The 26,956-nt window shown below is 42.7% G+C and overlaps 1 protein-coding gene across 1 annotated transcript; it reads left to right on the top strand.

Annotated features, from left to right (window-relative positions):
* The first annotated feature begins 11,838 nt into the window (after positions 1-11,838).
* On the top strand, positions 11,839-26,716 carry SUCLG1 (succinate-CoA ligase GDP/ADP-forming subunit alpha). The gene is made up of 9 exons (XM_080400573.1): positions 11,839-11,968; positions 19,834-19,937; positions 20,792-20,908; positions 21,431-21,643; positions 21,732-21,789; positions 23,896-23,979; positions 24,623-24,774; positions 25,267-25,455; positions 26,464-26,716. Exons 1-9 carry the CDS (start codon positions 11,917-11,919, stop codon positions 26,488-26,490), a joined length of 996 nt encoding a protein of 331 aa, XP_080256699.1. The 5' UTR covers positions 11,839-11,916; the 3' UTR covers positions 26,491-26,716.
* The last annotated feature ends 240 nt before the right edge of the window (positions 26,717-26,956 follow it).

The following is a 26,956-nucleotide window of genomic DNA, read 5'->3' as shown; positions in this document are numbered from 1 at the left end:
CCCTTATTTTCTTCATTTGTTTGGTCATAAGGATGATGTAAATAACATAAATCGGCAATTTTAAAACTTATCTTCTGAATGTCTTTGTGTGTATCACCGCAGAAGGTATGGCATTCATATTACTGCACAAGTACATCCAGTCAAAATTGTATTTTGTCACCTGCAGATGTATGATGAGCAGTGTTTTGCTGTGGCCTCCTTCAGGTCTTGAGTTCATCTAATTCTAAACCTGTAAATAATCCCAGCGATTTTCAATATTGCAAATATTTCTGTTTGATGGTAAATGTCCCTGAGTGTTTCAGTGGAGTGTGAGAGCAGACAGCTAATAATCCTCTGCGATACCCACTGAAGTGGTGCAACCAAGCAGAAACCCTACTGAGCTGAAAAATGCCCCTTGCTCAGGAAAAGCACTCTGTGCCTGCATGCTTCCGATGCCCCATGGTGGGACATCTCCCACAGCGGTGGGAGAGCCATGGGTGGGAGAGCCTCCAGGGGGGTTCCTCTGTTATCCACTGCAGGTCTGATCCAAAGCTCATTCAAGGTAAAAGCGCCATTTATTTTTGTGGGATTTTAAATCTTTTTCCTGTTAAACACACTCGGCTTTTAGAAAAGGACACTCAGGATATAAGTGAATTTAGCTGAAGAATTTACATGGTGGGGCACAAAGTTCCTGGACTTTTCCATTTAATCTCCATTTTAGAGATGAAGTTAAACAAGGTTTTTCCTTGGTTTAATCCTTGCCTTGGATGCAGAGTAGGAGCAGCTGGACGAGTCAAGCCTGAAAGCCCATCCTGGTGTGCACAGTCGACTGGATGCTGATGGAGGGTGTGTGAGAACCAATGTGGGAAGCTCACAGCAGGTCTATATGGGTGGAGGGGTGACACTGCCAGGTGTGAGCTGGGCACGTCTGGTTTGCATAAAAATTCATCAGCACTGGGCTGGAGAGGAGATGCCTGCAAGTTATGCCGGTGGACATGTGGGAGCTTCCCTGCTCCCTGTGGAAACAGCAATGGGAATTGACACTCCTCAGCCCTGGGCTCTCTAAAATGAACTCAATAAAATGCAGCTGGTTGCTGCTGTGAAGCAACACATGCAGCAGGGCAGGGCAAGGATATGAGGCTCCGTTTTGCATCTGTTGGGATAACAGATGTGATGCTGTGGACATGACAGAAAGTAGAAGCTGTGCAAGGCTGATCTATATGGTACAAATTCAGCACAGCAAGAACACCCCCAGCGAACATGTCCACCACTGTGTACATGTACGCTGTCCATGTAAAACGCAGTTGTTCTGACAATCACTTTTGCCTTCTTTTTATCTTTTTACTTTTTTTAAGGGTTTTAGTCTTTTATTTTAATTTTATTTTCTTTAACCTTCAGGGAATGCTTTAATAGCAATTTCACAGGAATTCAGTTTTGGTTTTGTTTGTAGTAAATGTCATTGGAGTGAAAAAGGAATCCCAGGAAGAATTACTGGTCATGACGAACGAATAAATGAATTAATTATCTTCAGCTTTGTTATAGTTTTCATGTGCATAATGATGATACAGGCTGGTGCACTTACTGCAGTGTGTTTAGAGGGAGAAGAAAAATTCTCTGAAGGCCTGTGGGAGATAATTAATTTGAAGCTCCCCCCGCAACAGGCGTATTTTGATTTTGTGATGCCCTCAGTGCTAAGTCCTGAGGATGAACATCCTACAGATAACACCAGAGGAGACAGAAATCAGACTACCCTGGGCAGGGATGAAGAATATTCTTCCCCTGACCTTCACATGGGCTAAGGCATCTGTGCTCACTCCTTTGCATTGCAATCAGTTGCTTCTCTCCTACAAGCTGCTAAAAGAGGACCTGAGCCAACCTCTGTAGCAGTTTGGCACTATAATTAACTCTCTTCGACTGAAAATGCCCTGAGTTTGGCCTGATTATGTTCAGTTGATGTTATTGTTATTTTTTACCTATTTCAGTAGGAGGAGGCAGGTGTTCATGTGTTCCAGGACCAGCAAGCATCGATAACCACAGCAACAATGCAAACACCACACGCTAACTTAACTCTGAAGTACAAAAACGTTACTTCCAACACGAAAATCACCAGAATAATGGAGAAAACAATATCCTTGTGGTCACTGTGCTTTCCTGCCTTCAGCGAAGTTTTTTCTTCAAACCTCTTCACCCTGATTTTCTGCTGTAGCTTCCAAGTCAAGTCCTGCAGGTTTGTTTCCTTCAGATCGAACAAGCTGCAGAGCCTTCTTGTGCCTGAAACCAGAGGATTTCAGAAGCGCATGCATTCTTTGCTCAGGAAAGGTCTGTCCTAAAGCACCTGGCACTATCTGAGGACAAAAATTTGGTTTTCCTGAGTTGCACGGTCCTTTTTTTGGCTCTTCAGCTAAATCTGCAAAGGTCCTCCAGCCGAGGCTGTTCCCTGAAAGAGCCCTGGGAGGAAAGTCAAACAGTGAAGCAGTCGTGACATCTAGTGGTTCTGCAGGGGAAAAAACTCATCATTTTGGTCCTGTGGTGGCTATACTTTCCACGGAGGAGTAGGGATGGTCAGCCCCCCCTTGCTTTTCTCTGCTGCACCTGAGTTGGAAAAGTTTCCCAGGATAGAAGAACAGAACAAACTGTTTTAAGAGAGAGATTTGAATGTCAGTAGTTCTGTGGGTTTTCACCAGTGCCAAAGCAACTTTAGGGATGAATAGAAAAATATATATTGAACAACGTTAAGAATGTAAAGATAGGTGTATTTAGTGAAAACTAATTGGGGGGTGTGTGTGTGATATAACACAAGAAAGATGTTTTTGCAGCTTATATACGGTTATAGAGCCTCAGGGATCTCACAGAGACCACAAGGTCTCAAGTGTTGCAGTTGGAGTGCCTTCACTACTGGACCTCCAAATTTAAGTGCAGGTATGCAAAAAGAGGATTAGCCCCTGTGTATTTAGCTCAGACATTTGTCTACATTTTGTAGACATTAAATTTTAAGAACTAATCCTGAAGTAAAGCACTTCAGTAGAACATTAACTTGGTCCTGCAGAGCTTTGCACAGCAGCATTGCTGAGTGAGCAAGAGTTCAGCAAAAAAAAAAAAAAAAAAACGAAAGAAAAATCCTCACTTTACTAAGAAACTAGGTACTTCTTATGCTGTCAGTTATTTTTGCAAGGGAAAGAATGACTTCAGCACACACACACACCCCCACCCCACCCCAATTTGAGCAAAATACTATTTTCTTTAGGTGCAAGACAAATCCTGCTATGGGATAAAATGATATATTTTATTCTGGGGCTGGAACTTATACACTCCATCAATTCCATAATGCCTGAAACTAAAAGCAATTTTAGTACAAAAAGTCCAACAGATGTGTTTGTGAAGCTGCTGCAGCCAGCTTTGGAATTTCCAAACTGTGCTGGTGACCTGTCCGACTATTACAAATGATCTGATGGCATTGAATAAAAGAGAGTAAAGAGGTGCCATTTCTCAGCTTGGCATTTCTTAAGGCTTCAGCATATATACAGCTTTAAATAAGAGCTATCACCGAGCTTTGGTTTGTGCTTTTGTACATGTGTCCCTAGGGAAGGTAAAGGAACAACACTGAAACTAAGGGAATATCCCCATGAGACTGCTAGGTGGAGAAGTTTATCAGCTGGGCTAATAAAAGCCACCAGTTACCGCTCCAGGACCACCCAGCCCACCCCAGCCAAGTGGTCCTCCTGTAGGTGTCCTAGCGATTGCCCCATGAAATAGCAGATGATGAAAATTATGGGGGAACAAGAGAAGATGGAAGTAGCAGGATCTGCTGCTTTGTGTGGTGAAGGAGCTTGTGCTGTGTGTCTGGTGACCTCTGGGGACACAGGACCAGACCTGATCTATTATAGGCCGTGCTAGATTTAGCTAGGTTGAGAATTTCATCTTTGATGTGGCGTTTGGGTGTGCAGAGGGAGGTAGTCCCCCCTCCTTACCACTCCCTTGTTTTCTGATGCTGATTTTCAGAAGTATGGCTTTCTTAAACCCACAAGATAAAAAAATAAAATTGCTCCATGACTAATTATGCAGAGACAGAGAAACCAAAGTATTTCGAGGCTGCTGAGGTCAAAGGGGAGGTGCCGATTTCTACTGCTGTAGCTCTGGCCCTTAGCCATTAGGGTTACATTAGCTTTCAGTTTAGCTCATGCTGAGCTGCACCCCACAGTCCTGAAGCCTTAAAAAGTAGCATGGCCTCCAGGGAGGGAAGAGTTGAATTTATTTATTGCACGGGGATTCATTGTTGCTCAGTGGAAGTGACTTTCAGGACAAAGAATTAACAGTCAAACTCAATTCTTTATGACAGGTGGATGAGCCATGAGGAGAGGCTTTTCTGACATATACATTTCAAGGAACCTATATCCCATTTTGCTCCTGCTTCTTCCTGGATGGCAGAGGCTCTGTAGGATCCTGCATCCTGCTCCAACATCAGGAGAACCCCATGCAGGGTTGCTGAGAGCAGATTTTGGCCCAAACTGCTGTTTAGCTTTTGTGAGCCCTTGCATCTTCACATCTGCTCCGTTCCTTATGACCAGCAGGGCAAGCTGATTATCTAGAAGAGCAGGTCTCCAAGATGTGAACATTTCCCAGCACCATGGGGCAGCCCCAGGTCTGACACCTGTGTTTTTAATAAATTGGATTGTTGTGCTTGGCTGCCCTGCCTCCAGGAGGGAGCAAGGCAGTGGAACATGTACGGCTGCTCAAGCTGCAGCCCAGTGAACTGCTACGAAAGCCTATCAAATGTCAAGCTTGTCTTTAAGACCTGGAGTTGTTGAAGCACTTCTCACAAAATTTACTGAATAAAATGAGTAAGCTCCAATAAGCCCCTGATAGGTGACAGAGCCAGATTTGCTTCAGACCACACAGCAAACTGGGAAAAAAAAGTATTTAGATGAAGATGACTGACCACAGGTCTCCAGCAGCATCTTCCTTCCCAGAGAAATCCAAGCCATGAGTGACCTGAAAGGGTCAGTCTGGGGCTGGTGGGCAGTGGGTACCGGTTTGGTGTCCATCCTTGGTGACTTCCCCTGAAAGTGCTTCTGATGTTGATGTTGTGACCCCGATTGGTGCCCAGCTGAATCGTGACCCACTGTTTGTGAAGCACTGTAGGAGTGTCAGGCTCTTCTGAAATACCAAGCCATGACACTGCTTAGGGAAGAAGGGGTAGTGTTTGTGTGTGTACTTATTTTCATTTGGCACTACTAATACTGAAAAAAAAAAATATTAAAATAACTATACTGATAGCAATACCACAAATGTCTTCATGATGTTTCAGAAGCAGAGAACAGAATATAAAATCTGTTTGCTGAAAGCACTATGGGGATTGTGCAGAAAAGGTGTGAGAAGATACTACCAACACCCTCCTTCCCCTCCCTGCTGTAAACTCTCAGCTGGTCCTTATCTCCTTATCTGGAGCTATATCAGAAGCCCCAGTAAGCCCATTTCTAACTAATTCCTTAGCAGATGCTCTCAGCCATAGCTCTGTTACTGCAAAATCACAGGCTGTACGGAAAAAATGAAGAGGGCTAAAGCACAAGCGTGGCTAATCCCTCCAGAGGTAATCCTTACCTCTGACTTTCTCTGTGCTCTCTACAAAGGAAAGGAGAGCAGTAGTCCAGCTCCTCCTGGTGACTCTCCCAGGGCTGAGGACTTTGCTTACAATCTGTATCGAAAACCACAAACTAGTTTGTTTTTAGAAGGGTCAGCACCCTTAGCTGCTGGAAACTGGAGACAGATGAGGTCAGGGTTTAGCTTCACGCTTGGATCCCAGCCTTGATCCCAGGGAGGTGGGGGAAGGAATGATTTGTTTGCACATTCTTAACTTCCAGCGACAGGAGGTGATGATGACACTAAAGCTAACAAGATGCATAAGGATATCAAGCTGCAGAGCCGTTTCAGTGAAGGTAAGAATGGGAGACAGTGATCAAACATCAGCTGGTGCCAGAAGTGTAGGTCAGAGTCATCCCTGATGTGAGTAAGGGCTAAGCCAGCTGAATGGCTTGTCCCTGGTTTAGCAATCCTCCAAAAACAGGCTTTCCCTCGAAGGATGGCCTTCCTGCTAAACCCTCACCATTGGAACCTGCATTTATTAAAGGGATGTCTTTTAGCTCTGGCCAACACCAGAAGACAAACCTGTTACTGATTCTAAGAAGTCTGGGGTGTATTTTATAATATTATCTGCCCACAAAGTCCATTTTGTACCTTTGCTAGCTGTTGTTTGTACAGCTGCTAGGCTGAACACAATCATAAAATTTTTAGTATGTGTGAGTTTACCATATGGGTCAAGTGTGTGACTCCTGCCAACATTCCAAAAGATTTCTGCCAGGCATGAAGTTCACTACAATGTTTGTGGCATAAGGGGCTGCAATCCTAGCTGGGAGGGAAATGACAGAGGAGGTCTCTTGCTGGCATCAAAATATCCTCGAACAGAGCTCCCAAACAGACCTTTTATCCTTGCTGTGTGGAAGGGCAATGCCGCTTCTTACTTCCCATTTAATATGGAATGACTATTTCGAAAACTTTGAGGTTTGTTGTCTTGATGCCATGATCAGGGTGCATGTCCTGTTATGGAAAGGCTGGCAGGAGCATGATGTTCCTGACCAGCATTTTCTTCAGCTCAGAGGTAAGTGCAGACTGTTCAGGAACTTCATATTCCTGGGAAGTTCTGCTGTAGTGAATGCTGAAGACCTTGGGGTGCAAGAAGCTTGTTCCAGTTTTGAGCTTCCTTTTTGGGAAGTGGCAAGAGGTTGATGGAGTCCTGCAAGCACCCACACAAATCAGTGTCACAGAAATAGATGGCAGGAGGAACAACTGTACCGAAGCAAAGGCAGCAGCATCCTGCTTTCTGCAGCTCTCTTATGACAACATTTCACAGAGACGTGAATGCATTGATGGGCCAGTTATGCAAACAGTGTCTACTGAAGTTGTCCATCAAATGCAAGGCTCAGATCCCTAAGAAACCAGTGGCAACATTTAACCTCTGGCTGTGCAAATGTAAAGGTGAAATGCAATATATTGAAATGCATATACCATGTTGGCAGTGGGATTCTCCTGGTGATCGTTTTACATCGTCACTTTCTGCCAAAGCAGTAACAGGGCTCCAATTCATTTGTCATGACTGCTGGGTAGAAAAAAGTGTTAAAGGCTTTATTCAAGAAAAGCAACTGTACTTCCAGTTTCATGCTATAACAGACCGCTCCCCGTGATCTGCAGGTCCCATTATTCTACAAGCTTGGAACGGAACCATTCCCCAACCACTGCATTAGCCTGCCTGTCCCTGCCTCTCTTATTTAGCAGCACATTTCACAGGGTTCAAAATACTTTTGGGTGGGAGTCAGGTCCAGCTTCAAACACCTCCTGCAGACATACCTGCTGTGGGCTGCCTCCCTGTGGGTGGTTTTCTAAGCTCTTGTTGCAGCCAGTGGAGACTGTCCACTACAAGGGCTCCAAGACAGCAATTCAACCCTCTCCTTGCAGCTGATGCCTGCAGACAGCAGGAGAACTGCTCTCTTGCCTCTGCCACCTGCAGGGAGGAGGTTTCCATTGGCACAGTGAGAGCTGGGACTGCACACATGTACACAGCTGCCATGCAGACACCTGCAGGAGGTGCAGCAATTCAGACCTGGATTTCAGCCTTAGCTGCATACTGTTCAGACAGCAAAGACTCATATTAAGTGTCTAAATATAGGTGTCTAGCGCTATGAGGGGTGCCCAAGGGTATCTGAGAGCTCTGTGGAGGGCTGGTTAACAGGAAAACCAAGCTTTCCTGAAGAGGCAGATGGAAGCAGGGCAGCTCAAGCTGCACTAGATGCCAGTCCATGAGCTGCAGTTCAAACACATCTCCTGTGTTATCTCCAGCAAGACCCAGGTGAGTATGAAACCCAGAAGAGAGATAACATAGATTCACACATGGAAATGTGGATATGGAAAAGAGGGTGCTGTGTGAGTTAAGGGTTGAATTCCTCATGCAGGTGAAGAAGACTGAGACTGGCAGGTACCTGCTGTATCCATCAAGGCCTTGTGGAGAAGGCAGACACGGCGGGGTTGCTGCAGATGACAACTATATCTTTCTAAGTGTCAGTGCCTAGAGCATAGTCAGTTTTTATTCTGTGGTGAAATGTCAAACCTGGACTCTGGGGTGTAAACAGGACACCCTGAAAAACCTGGATATCTAAAGTGGTTTCACTGCTCTTAGTGCTAGTAAATCCAGACATTTAAGAGTTTGGTGATTTATTTGCATGGCACATTTTTGGCTGATGATGTAAGTAAACAAAGCATCAGCAATGACCTCACTTACAGAGAAGGCAGCAAGGCTGGGAGAGATGGAGCGAGTGGAGATTGGGAGGGAGCATGCAGCCTGCCAGGCACCACACCCAGGTCTGTCCACTGCCAAGCCAGTATCTGAAAGAACAAAACAGAAATGTTTTACCCATAGTTTGACAGAAGTACAGAAAGAAGTTGCATTTTGTGCATGCAGTGACCCTCCCTTTCATCTAAAGATCTACAAAAGGGAAAATGTTAGTGGACAGAGTTTTTTTGTCTTATGCTGTGGCTGGAGCTGACGGGTAGGTAAACATTAACATGACATTCCTTTGGGCTTTTAACTAACAGAAGGTCGAGTCCTCTGCCGAGGGATACTAAGCAGAAAGTCCAGTGTTTAGTATCAGGAAGATCTGCTTTCAAACAGGATTAAAGCCCAACTGTGAGTAAGAAAGCAAGAAAAATCTTTTCACTAGAACTCAATTTGTCCCTGGGTGTGTGATTTTCATGAGGTTCAGCTCCAGGATCTATGTTGCTCTTAAAATGATGTCGCTTACTTAAAAATGCATTAGGGAGTGACCCCACCCCTTACCCGGCCTTCAGGCTTTCTGCACTGGTTGAAAATTATCGTTCTTAGATTAAACCCCAAAATCTTTCTTAATCCTTTGGTTACTCCACTGGAACTGGGTCTATCCTGAACTTGCAAGTCAGCCCCTGTCACTGCTGCCTGGGTATCGCTAATTGCTGTATTGTTTCTCCCTGGGCTGAACAGCTTCTTTCTAGGCGGATGGTTTAATCAGCTGAATTGATGCTGGTGGGACAGAGTGTTCTGTAACAGAAACCAAACCACCGCGTTAAAACAAATAGGTCTATTTTTTCTCAATGCCATGTGTGTCTGGCCAATTCAGTATTGTACAGCTGGTTTCCACACCCTGAAACTTTTACTGTTAGGGTGATAATGACTTGTATCAATACTAAGATTCAAAAGACTCCCTATATATTCAGGTTTTTAATGCAAATGACTAAAGAGATATTTCTGCTACTGAGAATTAAAAAAAAAAAGAAAACAACTTACAACTGCATTTTACACAATCCTACTAAAACCACTAAAAAATTGCAGTTCTCCTTATTTTCTTGTACTGCTTGACTTCATGCCTGAGTTAGAGTGCATTTGATATCCAACAGATAAACTTCTCACACTACTCATGTAGTGTGTATGTAGCTCAACATAAAAAGGAGAGAAGTCGTAATCCACTGTATAATTGAGCTGGGATCAAAAGCTCCAGACCTCCCCAAAGTTTGGACAGGACCGGGACTCTGACCCTTGGCAGTGGGACAGTCCTGCCTGTCACAGCCACCTATGAACCAGGGTGATGGGGATTACTTAGAAATAGTTGGGGTTCTTATTGTTCCCGTTGGTTTTCTGCTATCCAGCCCCACTCATTTCTTGTGTGTCTTGTCTTCTAGATCAGCTTTTCTTTCTCCCCCTCCTGAAAATAGTTTTGTTGAGAAACTGCTGAAAACGAAATCTTCCTGTATACAGAATGATAATACAGAGGCATCAAACTCAAATTCTATAATCCCCACAAGGGTCTTAGTGAAAGCCTCAAGTCAAGGGAAAATTGATTTGGAAATGGATCCAGGTATAAATCTTCTAGTAGTGAGTGGGTTCCTTATAAAATCAGCGTGTATGTCTTCCTAAGGGGATCATATATATATCTCATAAGAAGCTGAATGTTTGGATGCTTCATTTATTTATCATGGCATTCCGGCCTCAGTTTCATGGACACGAGGTGAGTAAAATAATCAGGATGAAATCAGAGAATGACTTTGCATGTTTATTTTTGTCCTGCAGGAATACTTCATCACTTGTTGACCCCCTCCCACAGGGTCCCCCTGCCCCATCTATGCCCACAGATAACACAAATACATGCACATGTTATTCCTGAAGGCAGATGGTGGCACAGGTGATGAAGCTATACCCATGTCTGAAGCTCATGGGTACAAGTTAAAGCATTTTTAAAACCCCTTGTGGGAAGCCTCGTTGTGGAGTTCAGCGGTTTCTTGTGACCCTGATCTGAGGTCAATTTACTTGTGGCTGCAAGAATCACACATTTATTAATAAATAAGCTGACTTCATAGCTCTCCCTGATTTTTCTAACTTTCCTGCAAGTCCCAGGTACAGACTTTTGCTCTTTTTCCTCTTTGCTCCGGAGATCCTTCTCCCATAATCACTGTCCCTGACACATGCTCTTCTTGTGAATGTTTGCCTAAACTCCCTTGTCAAAAAACAGAAGCTGAGCCTTTCTTGTGGCTCATTAACCATTTTCTCTTCCAGAACAAACATTCCCTGAAGGTTAGCAGAAAGAAAACACTGCTGTTAAGAATCTCTGTAGGGAGGAAAGAAAACACTAATTATTCAGAATTATTGTTTGATTTATTGAAGTATACTCCTTTTCCTGTCCCAGGACCAGCCAGGTAAGTAAACTGTCCATGGTGAATGAGAAATCTGAGGATTGTCAGTTCTTTTTCATTTATTTTAAACCACTTAATCTCAAACCATTTAGCCTCAATAAAGTGGTGGGTGCTCAGGACTGCTGCTTATCAGGCTGACCATTACAGCAGAGTTGCTCCATTGCCTGTGTCCTCCTTGTGTTATCCCTATGTCTCGCAGCATTTGCTTAGCACTTGCTTGGCATGGTCGGGACAGGGGTTCTACTCTCTTTCTACCATGCTTCAAACAAGGTCAGGTATCATAGAATCATAGAATAGTTTGGGTTGGAAGGGACCTTTAAACGCCATCTAGTCCAAGCCGTGCAATAAGCAAGGACATCTTCAACCGGATCAGGTTGCTTAGAGTCCCGTCCAACCTGACCTTGAATGGTTCCAGGGGTGGTCATCCACCACCTCTCTGGGCAACCTGGCCCAGCGTTTCACCACCCTCATCACAGAAAATTTCTTCCTTGTTACCTAGTCTAAATCTACCCTCTTTTAGTTTAAGAGAGGTAATATATTTCATTTGATCAAGCAATTAACTTGTATGCAGGCTTATGTATAGGATACTAACTAAAACCCACCACCTTCCCCTGACAAAATGTGAGTTTTTTTGGCATTTGCAGGCCCCCACCGCCTCAGCACACCATGAAGCCTTGCCATTTGCCAACTCCTTTGGCTTGTTTGGAAATGCTTCTCCAACACTTTACTGCCAACCTACTCCCGCACCAGGGTGGCTTTTAACGGGGAGCCACAGCACACAGCCATCAAAAACTGGTTTGGCCTGGATGTAGCACAAGCTAGGAGCTATGGGGGCTGGCTGCCAGCCTCTCCCCCCGCCGCGGCGCCGCCAGCTGTGACAGCAGCCCTGTCGTAGCAGGCAGGTCACAGCAGGGCTGTCACAGCTCGGCCCTGCCACCCGCCCGCCCCGCTCAGGCCACCGCGGCCTACCGCCCCCACAATGCCCCGCGCAGCCTCTTCCCGTCCCGCACCTCCGGCTCGCCCCTGATTGGCTACCCCCGCAGGGGCCCTCGGCGCTGAGCCAATGGGCGCGTGGGGCTGCCCGGATCCACGCCGGGGTGGGCAGTGCTCAGGCGCCGCGCAGGGCCGCCCGCCCGCCTGCCCGGCCGGCCGGTGTCATTGCCGAAGGGGACGATGTCTCACTGCAGCCGCGCCGCCGCCCGCCTCCTGGGCCGCTTCCTCCGCCGTGAGTACCGAGCCGCCGGCATCCCGCCGCGCCGGGCCGCGGGGCCCTCCCCGCTGCCTGGCAACCGCTCAGCGCCGCGGCCCGCTCTCCCCTCGCCGTCCCTCCGCAGTAGGCCGCGGGCCCTGAGGGGGGGCCCACCGCCCGGCCTCTTCCGCCCGCCGCGGGAGGGGAAGGGGCTGGGGCCGGGCCTGCGGCGGGGCAAGGTCACCGGGGGCGGGAGAGCGACCCGCCTGTCCCCGGGGGTACGGCCAGGCCGCTGGGCGCGGCCTGCAAGGCGCTTTCCCGGGCCGCGGCCGCTGGCGAGCTGCGGCTGGCGGAGCTGGGGCGGCTCCGGCTGAATGGGGAAGGCCCGAGGGCGCTCAGGGTGCCGCTCTCCGGCGCCGGCTGCCGCCCCCGCACAGCGTTGGTTGGAGGAAGAGCGGGGGCAGCTCTGCGCGGGGTGCGCGGCAGTACAGGGCAGGGGGCACGAGTGGCTGCCGGGAAAGCTGCGTTTAAAAGTTGGGAAGAGTTTGTGCGTTGAGCGTGGTCAGCCGCAGGTGTGGGGACCCAGAGACGCTGTTCTCTCCTTACATCCCTGGAAATACTAAAAATCAGACGAGCACCAGAGGAAGCTGATAGAGTTGCATCTACTCTGAGTGGTGGTTTGGTTTAGAGACCTCTGGAGGCCCCTGAACTATCCTGTGATGTCAGCACAAGCTGGTAAAGCTGTTTTTATTGTCAAGAATAAGATTTTTGGCCTCTAATTGTGGAGAACATAAGCAGTCTGAGACTAATACTTAAGTTTGGAAGTTTTTATAATTGTTGTTGTTCTGAAGTTCACAATAAAATGCCTTTTTTTTTTGTTCCATGTGGTTTTTTTGTGCAGTTAATGCTTTACTGAAATCAGCATAGGTACGTCTAGGCACAAGAGCAGTTTCTTGCAATCCAAACTGAGGAATCGATACATTAATCTTGGTTCTTGCAGCTGAGAATGAATGGACAAACTTAAACTTACCACATTTCAATGCATGCAAAGTTCCTTTGTGTCAGCGTGGTGCCAACTTGTAGGTCAGGGTTTAGTGACATGATCCCAAATTTTACACTGGTCTGAGCTGTTCCTGTGGCATACCTACCATCCCCTCAGGTATCCATTCCTACCTCTTGTCTTCCATGAGCAGAAGCAGAAAACTGTATTTTCTTACTGTGCTGTTAATTTCTGCCAGTTCAGTTCTTTGAATTGGCTCCCCTGGGTCCAATGAGGATTAGTTCTGATGGAGGGGAATGAATAGGAGTGTAGCACCTCCAATTTAGCTTAATTTATACTTGCAGCAAAACTACTCTTGGGTGCAGTTTTATGTGTTAAAAATCCACATTGTTCCCTTAACAAGTAGTAGTAAGGGACTCAGGGAAGAGTGCTTAGAGTCATTTTGAGAGTTGGAGGGGCTCAAGTGTTATGTTTGCAGAACAGTGGCTCAAGAAGTGTTCTGTTTGCAGCAGTTCATGAAGCCTTTTAAAGAAACTCCTGCAAGATGAAGTAGTCCTTCATTGGAAACCTTGATACTCTGCATGATGTTAAAAGACTGCTGAAACATTAGACTTGAACTTTGTACGTACATTTTCAGTAACAAATCATTAACATCTGCTTCTCAGCGATTTGAAGTTACGAGTTTCTAGTGTGTTCTGTTGCAGAAGAGATGCAATATCTATTTGTTGGTGCATTGCTGAAGCGAATATGCAAGGGGTGTATCTGCAAGGTTCATTTCAGGCAGTTGTGAAAACATGGTATGAAATATGTCAATGAGTGGCAAGTGCTTGCTCAAAGGGCACTCTTAAGCACTGTTTATATATGGACAGAGTCAAGGAAGACCTATGCTGGTCTGTACTGCACTTTGAAGAGAGCCTTTGCAGGTACCTTAATTGTGGTCGGAGAGTCAGCGTTGGGGATTTTATGTTCTAGGCATGTTAGAAGGCTTTGGAGAGCTCTTAGGTTAAAAGATTACAGTAAATTACATGAATAATCCTGGCAAAGAATTGCTGCAGAAATAACAATCCAAACTGAAGAATTCAGTAATTGTTTTTATGTCAGCAGTGTGGAGGGAGGAAAGCTCACAAAACTTCAGTGGCACACATTCTTAGTGGAGTGTATACACTGGGAAAAGAAGTTTGTTGACTTACAAGAAATAATTGATCTGTGCTGAGAAGTACATGCATGTTTCCGCAAAGGCCTGCAGTTTCACTGAGATGCTTTACTTTGTTTTAGCTTCATAAGTTTGGGAGAAAGCTTTTGTTTCAAATGCCATTGTGTCTCCCATGGGCCCCTGCGTCCACCGCAATGAGCAGGGATTTTTGGTTAGGAAAGAGGTGTGTTGGAAGGACTGAAACGTTTCTGAATATAATTTCCCATTAGTCCTAGTTTTAGAGTGGTAGGTGTAGCGTAGTCATTGCATCTGTCCTTTACAGCCTGATAAATTTACTTAATTCCTCAACTCCTATGCCATGTTCCTAGATTGGGTTTCCATAATTAACAGGAATTTGGCAAGGGAAGGGTGAGAGAAGAGAGGCTGGGGACTGATACCTAGAAGTTCTCTGTGCACATACGTAATCCTCTTCATCAAAGAATATGGTATTTTGATCAATCTCTCAATAGCATGAAAACTTTGTCAGTAAGGATCATCTTCTACTAATGTAACTGATATCTTGAAGGGTGGATTCTGTAGATGGGTTTGGGGAGGGGAGAGAATTACCCAGACAGAACTGTGTGTGTGAATATATATACATATGGCCTGATAATGAAGACTAAAACCTAATAAAGAACTAGGATGGAAACTGTGTGTGGAATATTCTTGTTCATATCAAACTTCTAGTCAGTAAATGCTGAAATTTGCTGCAGCGCTTTGGTCCTTGACAAACTTTTTAAAAAATGTTTATACTCTTCTGCCATGTAAGAAGCTGTCCAGAACTGTTTCTGTTCTGTCATCTCCAGGCCATGCATTTGTAGGCAGAGGAAACTGATAGTTGTGAAAAATGCAAGTTAAATATGTACAAAATACTGAAAGGATTTCTCAGAAACAAATTGAAGGTCTGTAACTGATGGAAAATAAGGTGGGGTGTAGGATGTGTGTGAAGAAAAAAAAAGCTTCGCATTTAAAGTAGTGCTTTTTGTACCTCAGTCCTTCCCCGAGTTTCCCCTGGACTAGCCTCCATTTCTCACATTTGTTCCCATTTCCCATGTGATTTCTAAGGCTTTCTTCCTTCCTTACATAGGTAACAGAAAGTCTTCATCTCTTAAGTTCTTTGGCTATTTCAAGGACTAATAGGGGAAGAATTTCACTTACTACCTCCATTGCCAGAAGACTGAAAACTATCTGCTCAGGTCCTTCTGTGCTGTTTCACCTTGGTTTTATATTGTGCTCATTTTATGAGTACCCTTAGATGCTACCTTGGCTTCCAAACTTCTTCTTTTTTTTTGTCTGGGATAAATGTGGGTAACAGGGAGGCACTTTGATTGCATACCTGTCGGTAGCTCTAGGAAATCTTTCTTGCAAGCAGTCCTGAAAATAACAATTTTTCAGCTTTGTATGGTTTGAATGGGGAAGAAATTTAGCCCTTGGTATCTGTACTGTCAGCTGGCTTGCACAATGCAACTGGGAGTTGGACTAGATGACCTTTAAAAGTTCCTTCCAATCCAAAGTATTCAATGATTCTATGAAATATAGCTTGGGTTGTTTGGTTTTAAATGGAATCTGTGCTTGGGAAGTATTGCTTTCAGGCACTCCTTGAGCAGCTCGGTGTAAACAGTATTTACATTCCATGTGTGCTTTAAAATACCTTGCAAATGGGTGAGTTTTCTTTTTAACACGCGTAAATTCATGTTGGGACTTTGTGATAAATAATAGGGCATTTTTCTAGAAAGGCTTGTTAACTGTAAAACATAAATGAGCTGAAGGTGATGCTTGAGGCTACGATTGTGGGTTTTATTTTAAGAAGTGAACATAGCTGTGTTTTCATGGTCCTTGAACTGCAGTGAGTTCTGGGCTCGGCCAGGGCCTTGTGCCCTGGAAATGTGAGGGTCACTACCAGCAGTGTGTGTGCTGGAAGTAGCTCTGTCCCTTAGTTTGTAGTAAGATTTCTTTACTGTGAAACAACAGTATACAGGCTTTAAACACAGGCTTATTCCCCTTTGTCAAATTTAGATCTTGCTTTTTAAATCTGTGCTGGGACAGCAGGGGTTTGGTATTTGACCGCTTTTCATAACTACTTGATTGTACAATGGACTAAAGTAGGTTCTCGCCACAGTACATGTCTTTTTAGCTATGTCGAAGTTAAAGTACTGGAAAGCCAAAATAAATGCATCTTGTTATAATCTTTTTTTTTAAGACCACAAACTATGCAAAACAGAATAGGGATGAGGCAGAAATGAAAGGATTAGCTGGGAAAAATTATCTGGTTTCTTATTTTTACTATTCTTTTCTAAAGGTCTGTTACAGGCCTTTGTTGGACACAGTAATGTTATCATAGAACTCTGATTTGACAAATTGAATTGACAAAAATACAGCATTTCCACTGTGCTTTTGGACAGATTTGGATAAGACTTGTCCTTATGCTGTAGGACTTCTTCTGAAGCCTGCGCCTTTGTAACTTGGCCTGTAATTTAGACGTGTGCATTAAAATAGCATCACCAATGAGCTTGGCTTTTACTGATTCATGGCTGAAGAGATCTTGTATCTATCTTAACTATTTAAATTGCCAGCTGTTTGCACCCTGGACTTGCTGTTTGTGCTACATATAGCAGAATCTCATCTTGACCGATGCCCCTGCTGCTCCTTCTGTGCTGATAACTGGGGCAGACTTTTCTGCTTCAGACCGGCCTGTGATACAGAGCTGGATTGTGTGAGCTTAAAATCCCCTGCAAACTCAGACTCATCCAGCCCAGGAAGTGCAAGGTGATTTTTATGTTTTTTTTTTTTTTTTCAGTTTCTTAAAAAAATCTATTGCTCACCAGACATCTACCAATGCTAAGCTGCCTGTCTCTGAAGACACCAAGTAGCTCAAGCCTATAGCCAGGCTTTTTTGAACCAGCTGTATTTTCTGTGAACCAAGGCTCTTCAGTAATGTAAGAAGGACATACAGTTTTCAAGAGTGAATCCATACAAAGCTTAGAATTTAAGCTGTCTTTCAGTTATCAGTGCCTGATTTTTTTTTTTAGTTTTTTTTGAGTACTTTGATAGCTTGGAAAATGCTCAAAAGCTTCTTATCCTTGAAAAATGTATTTATATAGTCTTCTCAAAATGGAGAATTGACAGATTTAAGCTTTCAAAACCACTTTTCTGCAAGGTTATAAGTATCTGAAAATAGATATGGAACAGGCAGCTGAACTGGGACTGTGGAACTGCTTTTATGATACAGAAAAAGGAGTGACTACTTGTCAAAGCCTTCCCCCCGCTGCCCCCAAATACTGGAATTACGGAGTGCGCACTCTGTCCCTGGCAAGCAGTCCTCTCTTGTTTTGCAGGTGGATTTGTCAGTGTTGTAGCACAGACAATACATGTAAAACTTAAGTTTGAATTAGTGTTGCCCGGTTATTCTTTGCCCTTGCAGGCCTGTCAGAGGGCTTTCAAAACATGCAGTCCCGTACTCCTGGAAGCCCAGACCGTTCTCCATGAGGCATTGTCCGTGGTGTGTCATGACTGTGACAGGGGGATCATCCTCTGCTCTCTTCAGGGCTGGGTTTTACCCAGTCACATCCCATGCCCAGCAGGGATTGCCTGAATGGCTGAGATGGGGTAGACGGATGCCCTGCTCTCCTAACCAGCAGGCCAGCTGTTTCTTTGCTTATTTTGTCCCCTTTGGAGGCAGGCTGCTGTTTGCCAGTCACGCTGTTCTGTGACTTGGTATTGCAGTACAGATGCAGCACGCAGCCTGTTGCAGCCTGGCTTAGGAAGGCTAAGCTGCTGGCCGAGTATGGAGACCATACTGTGCTGTCTTCTGTAGCTGTGGCATTGAACAGCAAGACTTTTCTCTACCCTTCCAGAGACAGCCACGTAACCTTACTCATTAGATCTTTACTTCAGACTTATTTTGTCCATTATGGCTTTGTATGTCATCCTGGTGCAACAAGTTTGTAACGGTATATATGGATAAAGGTGTGATGTAGCTTAAAACCCTGCAGGTCATGCATTTTTACCACTTTTAGTACAAGTTTACTACATGCTAGTCTGCATGTTTCTCTTTAAAATTTAGTTGAATTTTACTTTATGTTAGTCTGAAGCATCTTCAGATGCTTGTGCTGCCACAGCTCCTCAGAGAACAGCAGGAGGTGGTTGGAATTAAGTTGTTTCTGTCAGCACTTTTTAAAAACAGAGTAAGGACTTCAGATTTAGCAATAGCACTAATGTCTATAGGTTTCTTCTGACATGGTTTTATTTTCCTTCTCACTTTCTTTGAATAGAAGTAAAGCATAAAAGCAGTGTATCACTAAAACTTAGTTGGCAAAAGTACTTGTGGAAGAGTCCTATGTAGCTCTGTGATAGAAATGTGTATATACCAGGATCTTAAGTTTTCTGCACTTTTTAACTACCTGATAGAAATTGTGTTATTACAAGATGTTAATAATGCATCTTAATAAATTCTGTGCATTAGCAGTTTATACTGAAGAATACCTTTTTCCTTTTTTCCCCTTAATAGGTTTTACTTCCTTAAAAATAGGGAAGAACCCCACCAATCCCTCCCTTGTTCAGGCATGCCTGAGTGACTATGAACAATCCAGGGACCATGATTCAGAATCTCTTATTTTTATTTCAGCTTAACTTTTCACTTCCTCAAATCTTAAGTGGTAAAGTTTTCAAAGAGCTGAAGAGGTATGTAATTACATGCTGGTGTCAGTTTCTGTATTAGGATTGTACCCTCCCATGTTCACTCCAAGCACAAAATAGGGATTTTATCTAAAACACTTGCAGGGAATAAATTGCTTCTGATCCCCTCAGAGCTCTGCTATTTGAAAAAGCATATGACACAATGAATATAGGCAATGTGTGCATCCGTTTTATACCAGAAGACCTCTTTTTCCTCCTTATTCCAAGCTCTCTTTCATGGTAACATTCTGTGCATTTCATTTTTAATCATTTGATGTCAACACATCTTTTCCTTCAGCAGAGATGCAGTCATTCCCCTTGTCTTTTTGATACCAGTGTGTACTGTGCTGCTGTTCTTTAGTGTTATGTTGTTTTTTCAGTACCAGAGTTGTGAGAACTAAATTGAAAATCATTCTAGTGGAATATCTGGAGAGCTATGTTTCCTCACAAGCCTAAGTGCATTTCAAACAGTGATGCCTAGGCTCCCGTAGCTAGGAATCTGTTGGCAAAAGGTCTGCTGCTGTATGTCTTACTTGGCATTAGGTTTCACCTGGGCTGAGGGACCCTCGACTTCTTCAGTATCTCACTGTCCAGTATGGACTGTGCTGTGTTCAGGAGGTAAAACAAAGTACCTATGTTGTAACAGCCTCTGGGATATCAGGATTTTAGTTCTGCTGTGTCGCTTTGCAGAAGTTCTTAGACTACAGGCACTGTTCATTTGCAAATGAAAATAGTGGTTAAAATGTTGTTTCTGTCTGTGTGAGGAATTCTGATGTTGAGTACTCAATATGAGAAATAACTATCCTGATTCCTAGCAAACCCAGTAATTGCAATGATAGTGAACTACAGGTGTTGTATATCTTAGAATGACAAGTACTGAATACAGTTTTTAGAGCTGCTTTTGAAAACATGAGCTGCTGGATCGATAAGTCTTTTGATATAAGGATAAATATATATGCATTTACTTGGCAGGATGTTTTTTGACTTAGAGTCTAACAGTGGATTAATGGTTTGCACTGTCTTTTTTTTCTCTAGTGCAACAGAATGGAGTACGACACTGCTCCTACTCGGCATCAAGGAAAAATCTGTATATTAGCAAAACTACAAAGGTTATCTGTCAAGGTTTTACAGGCAAACAGGTATGTATATGAACTACTTCTTCTATCACCCTTTCAGTTCAACTTAGTTGACCAAAAAATGTAATAACGTATAAAAGGGATTTTATACTAACTTTGTGATCAGGAAAGTCATTTTGGTTTTTGTTTTTTTTTTTTTCTTTTTTTTTTTCCTCCCCCCCTTAAATTCAGTAGACTAGATATTTTATTTTCCACTTCTGCCCAAGATTAAAACTTGGTTTTGAGTTATCTCTTATGTTACTTCTAATTTTTGTCCTTCATTTTGTTCTTAAGCCTTTTTATTGTGTATATATATACTTCGTAAAGGGAGATATGCAAAAAGCTACAAACCCCTCACCATTTCAGAAGTGCCTTTTATAGAAATGCCTTTGAATGGTAATGCCTATGAATTAAATTTCTGTTTTTATTTCAGGATATTTGATAATTTTCTCACATTTGCTCTTTTACACATTTGCAAGAGAAGACTACTTTTGCTAGAACTATCAACTAGTCTTGGATGAGAATGCTAATTTCTCATATTTCATTATAGTGTTTGTCATCTGCCAGACTTGATGTGGAACATAAAATGTGGCTGCTATGTCTGCAGGTGTATTAGCAACACACAACAAAATACTCTTTAGTGAGCAACAACAGGGCTCTGATTTAAAAGAAGCAGCATAGCATATTCTGAATGCATTTAAAATACATTGATGCATTCTTCAAAATAGCTGATTAAATATCTGTAGTGAAAACTTCCCTTCTCATTGTAAATTTAAGTGCCATAAATTGCCCATGGAATTATAGGTAGCATCAACTTTTTTGGTTCATTTTATTTGCTATTACACGCTTTTTGACTTTACTTATTTTCTCTTTCGTAGGGCACCTTTCACAGCCAGCAGGCGTTGGACTATGGCACCAATCTAGTTGGAGGAATTTCTCCAGGGAAAGGGGGAAAAACTCATCTGGGTCTGCCTGTGTTTAATTCTGTGAAGGAGGTAATTTGCAGCAGTGACTGGAGGGCTGACAATTTAAAGCTGCTGAAGGGCTCCTTATTTCATTGCTCACACTGGAGAGGCAAGCATTTGAGCCATGCATGTCACTATGCAAGGACTGAAATAGAAGCCTTGTAAAAGAGGGAGCATTCAGTGTGATCAAGCATGAGCTTTGCTTCCACTGTGAAGTTCACAGAGTCTGGATGCACTTACTTTATGCATGCAACTAGTTTCTGATTGATTCTGGTGTGTATGATGAATTTTTAGCAAACTGTTATCTAAGGGTATTGATGATGGTGTTCATGGGGCAGATCCTTTCCAGACAGTGGTTAGTTCTCAGTTCCCTAGTTGCGCTGTGTGTGTCCCATCTTCAGTGAATTTCACAACTGCTTTGATTATAGTAAATTAATACATATCCATTTACTTAATTTATGCCTGTGAATGGACATATTTTAGATGACTAGTTGTCAAATATTCTTTTTGGCTTCACTAAATACTTGCTGTCTTTTTTTGTGTCCATTTTAGGCCAAAGAAAAAACTGGCGCTTCTGCCACTGTTATATATGTACCTCCTCCATTTGCTGCTGCTGCAATCAATGAAGCAATCGATGCAGAAATGCCCTTAGTTGTATGCATTACTGAAGGTATTCCCCAGCAGGATATGGTTCGGGTTAAACACAGGCTAGTTCGGCAGGATAAGACTCGACTAGTGGGCCCAAACTGCCCTGGAGTCATCAATGTAAGTGACTTCTGGAGTTGCTCCAAGGCTGAACCATGCTTAGTGATGGTTTGAATGTTCCATCTGACTTCTCCCACTCTTTTCTTAGCCTGGAGAATGTAAAATTGGTATCATGCCTGGTCACATTCACAAGAAGGGAAGAATCGGTGAGTTTTTGAATATTTATGCATCATCTAAAACTAAAGTTTCATGCTGCAGTGTTCTTACTCATGAAGCTAGTCACATCCTGTCCTGAAGACAGTCGACATGCTGTATATCAGCTCTGTCCTTCAGTTTATAAGTGCTTTGCCATTATCAATCCTGAAGGCAAAAATCAGTCAGTCTACCATTGCAGGCACTGAGTACAGATGGTAGAGGCAAAGCATTTGGAAATTTCCTTAGGTTATGCGATTGACTTAGTTTCCTTAACACTCTCCTTTGAGGATACCTCTGTTTACCTTGGGATTTGAGAACACTGAGCTCTCCAGTGCTATTTGTTCCAACAGCCTGGCTCCTGAGGACTGGGATCCTGCACCTATAGTGAGTTCAGTATTACAGCAAAGAGAAGAGATTACAGGCAGGTTTATAACATGATAATTTAGACGACTATACCACGGCAGGTAGAAGTGACAAATATACTCACTTCTCAGGCAGTGGAATCATGGTCAGAAAGGCAGTGACGTGTTCATAATCATATGGTATGCACACACCCCCATTTGCATGCAAGTCTCTTGTCCTGACTTCTGTTAGTTCCTTGTTCTAAACCATAGAAATATCAACTTCATTGTTTTTGAAATAATGCCGTTTAGGAACTATAAAGAAAATTCTTCCCAAATATGCATTTGTACTTAAATAGAGCTTCAGAAACATTGCTGTAGACAGCACATGCTGCTGCTATCTGTCATCGGGGTAACCAGTTCAACTTGAGCACAGTGCCTTTTGCAACATGACGATTTTTTTTTTTACAAAAGGCATATTTTACTGTGGGGAAACTGGTTCAGTGCTTTTAAACTGCACTGAGGCTACATCATTCATCTAACACAAGAAGCTCTCTCTGCTACTTTGCTACTTCCAACTTGAGAGTAAGTTGTACCTAGTGAATGCTGGAAGATGTGTTAACACTGGTGTTACACCTCCAGCTTTCAGAAGCACCTATAAACCTGGAACTGAAAAATCAGATGACTGCAATTATGCCCTTTGTAGATACCATGAAGACATTGCTCTAGGACTGTAAAATGTAACATCAATTGATGTTGCCCTGAGCTCCCTTCTTAATCAAAGTTCTGTGAAGATTTTCTAAATATCTACAAGAAATGTCTTGTAGTCACAAGATATAAGAACCTGAATGCAAGGCACATGAAGTGCAAAAGAGTATTTTAAATCCTGAATGCAGTTGCCTAACCACTGCTGGAAACACTTTCAATGGTGATCCAAGGATCAGGGAACAAAAATGTAACTTTGCCATCCACCAGGCTTTGTCTAACACTATGACCTTTGGTGATACGCTCCCCAGCTTTGTATTACTGTGAGGCATCCAAGAATCATTTGATAATTTTGGGATGCAAGCTATAAAAATAGCCACAATCTTTGGACCTTTATCTGTAGCTTCTCTGAGGCAATCTGATCTTAATAGTAAGCAGGAAGCCCTTTGCAAGCATAGTAGGAGGAGAACCTTTGCTAATAGATACCTGAGCTGTCCAGCAGTGTGAACAGTTGATAAAACTAATGTTGTTAGTCTAGTGGTGTATTTTTTCCACTATTCATGCAATATACTTATTATATTCCTTGTTAGATGGCTTGAAGTAGATGGAAGGTGATGTCTGTTTTTCCTGGAAACCTTTCCCTCCTATAGTATTAACAGAAGTCTTGACTTGGAAAAATGAACAAAATCCATGCAAATATCTTTGTCCCTGATCTAGGCCCTGTATTACCTTTGGTCCTCAATTTAAAACTGGGGTCATGGTCTCTTATAATATGGTAATGTAAATGCTGAGTATGTACTGTAGAGCAGTGAGCTGCAGCAGCAAAAAACGTAGTAGTGACTTTCTGTGAAGGTTTAGTCTGTTGACAATTCAGTGTCAAAAGATGCCAGCCAAGAAATAGTACAGATAGAACCTTATAGAAAGTTTTCATGTCGTGGTAAGGATAGCTGAAAAACCTGGCATCTCATGTTTCAGTTTGTTAAGGTGATTTTCATGAATATAAGACCAGCTGCCTGTAGTCATGTGCTTAGGTGTGTTAGTGTTAAGTTTATCTCCTTTTCTTTCCTGAAGGTATTGTGTCAAGATCTGGCACCCTGACATATGAAGCTGTTCATCAGACAACGCAAGTTGGATTGGGGCAATCTCTCTGCATCGGTAGGTTTCCTCAGAAACAGCCTGTTGCACCTAGACTAATCTATTTTTTCTTTACAAGAAGAAACCCCAAGTAATTTCTTTTTGCAAGCGTAGAAATTGCTGAATGGCAATTATGTTGAGAAATGAGATCCCTATGTGCTGTGAAGAATATAACCCTTCCCTATTGCAATTTCCACATCAGATTAATAAAAGCCAAAACCCAACTTTGAACAGAGAACTGCTAGCAAATATAATGTCAATTTGGAAACAGATTTTCCGCAAAAGTTTAATATTATGAAGGGATAGGGTGTTTTTAGGCATTTAGTTGGGTATGTTAAGTAGGTTCAGTTTTCTTCCAGCAAAATTCTGGAGCTGGGGTGTTGGTTCTGCTGTGTCTTATACAGAACCTCTGTATAATGCATAATATTTTGCTTATAGTATTATTCAGATACCAGAGGTTTCTGTAAATTGTGGGTGAGATATTCAGAGCAGAAGTTTGGCACACTAATTTGGGAAGAGCCTTCAGAGCTACCCCATCTTATGAGCCTTTAGGAATATTCTTCATGCTGAACTTTACTTTGAAACATTTGTCATAAAAGCAATATCATTATCTTGAGTTAGTCTTCTTTTTTTTTTTTTTTCTTGTGGTTTTAATTTTTTTCAGGGATTGGAGGTGATCCCTTCAATGGAACTAATTTTATTGACTGCCTTGATGTTTTTCTGAAGGATCCTCACACTGAGGGGATCATATTGATTGGGGAAATTGGAGGAAATGCTGAAGAAGATGCAGCAGCATTTTTGAAGGAAAATAATACTGTAAGTCTTAAACAGTTTGCTTCCAGACATCTTGGTAGTTAACCATCTTCTTTTTGCCCTGTCAAGGAAAACTCAGTTCAGTCTCCAATCTCTATTGGCCAAAAACCCCAAACAGTCATATTTTGATTAAAGAGTTGAAATTAGGAGCTTTATCCAGATTAAATCTATCTGGACAGCAGTGTCAACTTTAGATTTTTAGTCCTGTAATGGTATTTGTAGTGAGCATTCTGGGTTTTGTAATATACATGACTCTGTGGAGAGATGTTTGAGTTTTTGGTTGCTTCTGGTTTATGATGATTATCAGGAAGAGAAGCATTCCACACTTCAGATTCTTGGTTCTATGTTGTCTGAGGTTTCTAGCTGTTTAATAACTTTGCCTGGCTAGTTGATACTTACAAACCAAAACAAAAACAATAAAAAATCTGCCAACTGGAATTACCTTTCATCTCACCCCCTCCCCGGTGTAACCCAGTATCTTTTCTTTCTTCACAGGGTCCAAATGCCAAGCCGGTAGTGTCATTCATAGCTGGTCTGACCGCTCCTCCAGGCAGGCGGATGGGTCATGCTGGAGCAATCATTGCTGGGGGAAAGGGTGGAGCTAAAGAGAAGATAGCAGCTCTTCAGAGTGCAGGTGTTGTTGTCAGCATGTCTCCTGCTCAGCTAGGTAGCACCATCTACAAGGTTCGTGGCTCAGATATTGGTATATATACTCATCCAGAGCAAGAAGTTACTTTTGAGGGAATATGAGCTGGGAGTACATCTCTTTCCCAGATACTCTGTTGCTTTGAACTTGGTTAAACACAAGAACAAGAACTCTCTTGACTGAACATGCTGCAGTTACTACTTAGATAATTATGTGCATGTAGTGTTATGGATGTTGCCCTTATAGAAAAGTAAACACAACAAAATAGAGAAGAGGCTACATTTTGCTTTGAAGTGTAGCAATATATTGAATTGTGTTTTCTGGATGCAAAGGATCTGGACTAATTTAAAATATGGAAACATTCCTTGAAACTAGGGTATTTGAGGAAGGAGAGACTTGGCATATAGGTCTGTATTTTAAGTACTAATTTGTAATTGTGGTTGAATGCATACAGCTGAAAAACTTCTGTATGAACTAGGATTATTTGCATTTTTCTTAATTCTTATACAGAAAAAGGCATTGCTTCACAGCTATAGGAAATGTGTAATTCAGCTGTGCTAGGTAATTTTTTCTTTTCCTGTGGTGACTGTATAGTATAGCGTCCTCACGGGCTGCTGTGGGATTCTTCCTTTCTTCTGTTACATTTTTTCCTTTACTAAAATGAAAATCTTTACTTCATTGTTTGCCTGGCTTGAGTCAGTTACTGTAAGGATTCTACTGCAGTTCTTTTGCAGAATTACTGTTTTTCAAGCCCGTTATGCTATGCCTGGGAGCCAGTGGTTCCTTGACAGCATCACGATCTGAGAGCAGTGCACTGACTGCAGTTTAGCACTACTGGGTTTTCATAGCTGGTTTCTTAATGTGTGGTGGGAGAATACTTATTCTCCTTTCCTCTAACTTGCACACATATTATGCATTTTATATTTTAATTTTTAATTCCAGTAAAATCAGATTTGCTAAGATAAATATGAAATAATTTTAAATAAGATAGTAATAGAAGCATTTTCTTTCTTTCCCCACTGGTAATGTCTGTGTGCTGTTTGCAGGAGTTTGAGAAAAGGAAATTGCTGTAAGAGAAGACACTTTGGAATACTGTCTTCAAAACATCAGTGCAGCACCTGGCCTCCACTTATCTTCTGTCTGCTAATCTTCAGTTGCCCAAATGACTGACACTGGTCTATGAATTTGACTTGGAAGCCATAAACCTCCTGGCTAAATCTGTTTTGATGTCTCCTTGGTTCAGACATTATCGCCTCATTGTAAATCCCAGCAAATTAATAAATCTACTATGAAATCTGATTCATCTTTTGACTTCCTGAAGCAGAGCTATTTCTTCAGATGTCATAAACAAAATATTTTGTAACTTAAGCACTGCCCATTTTTAAGGTAAAGTTGCTTATAGAGATGCTTTTAAGGATCAAAGCACTGACTTTATGCACATATCACACTTTGCTCTATTTTTAAAAATTCCAGTCGTACTTGTTAGTTGGTGGCAAGTATGTTTGTTTGAACAACAGGCCAAAGTTTCCGTCCATTAAA

Source organism: Falco punctatus, assembly GCF_963210335.1.
Source record: "Falco punctatus genome assembly, chromosome: 1".
NCBI lineage: Eukaryota > Metazoa > Chordata > Aves > Falconiformes > Falconidae > Falco > Falco punctatus.
Note: the sequence above shows the minus strand (reverse complement) of the source record. Positions and strands in the feature narration are given on the sequence as shown.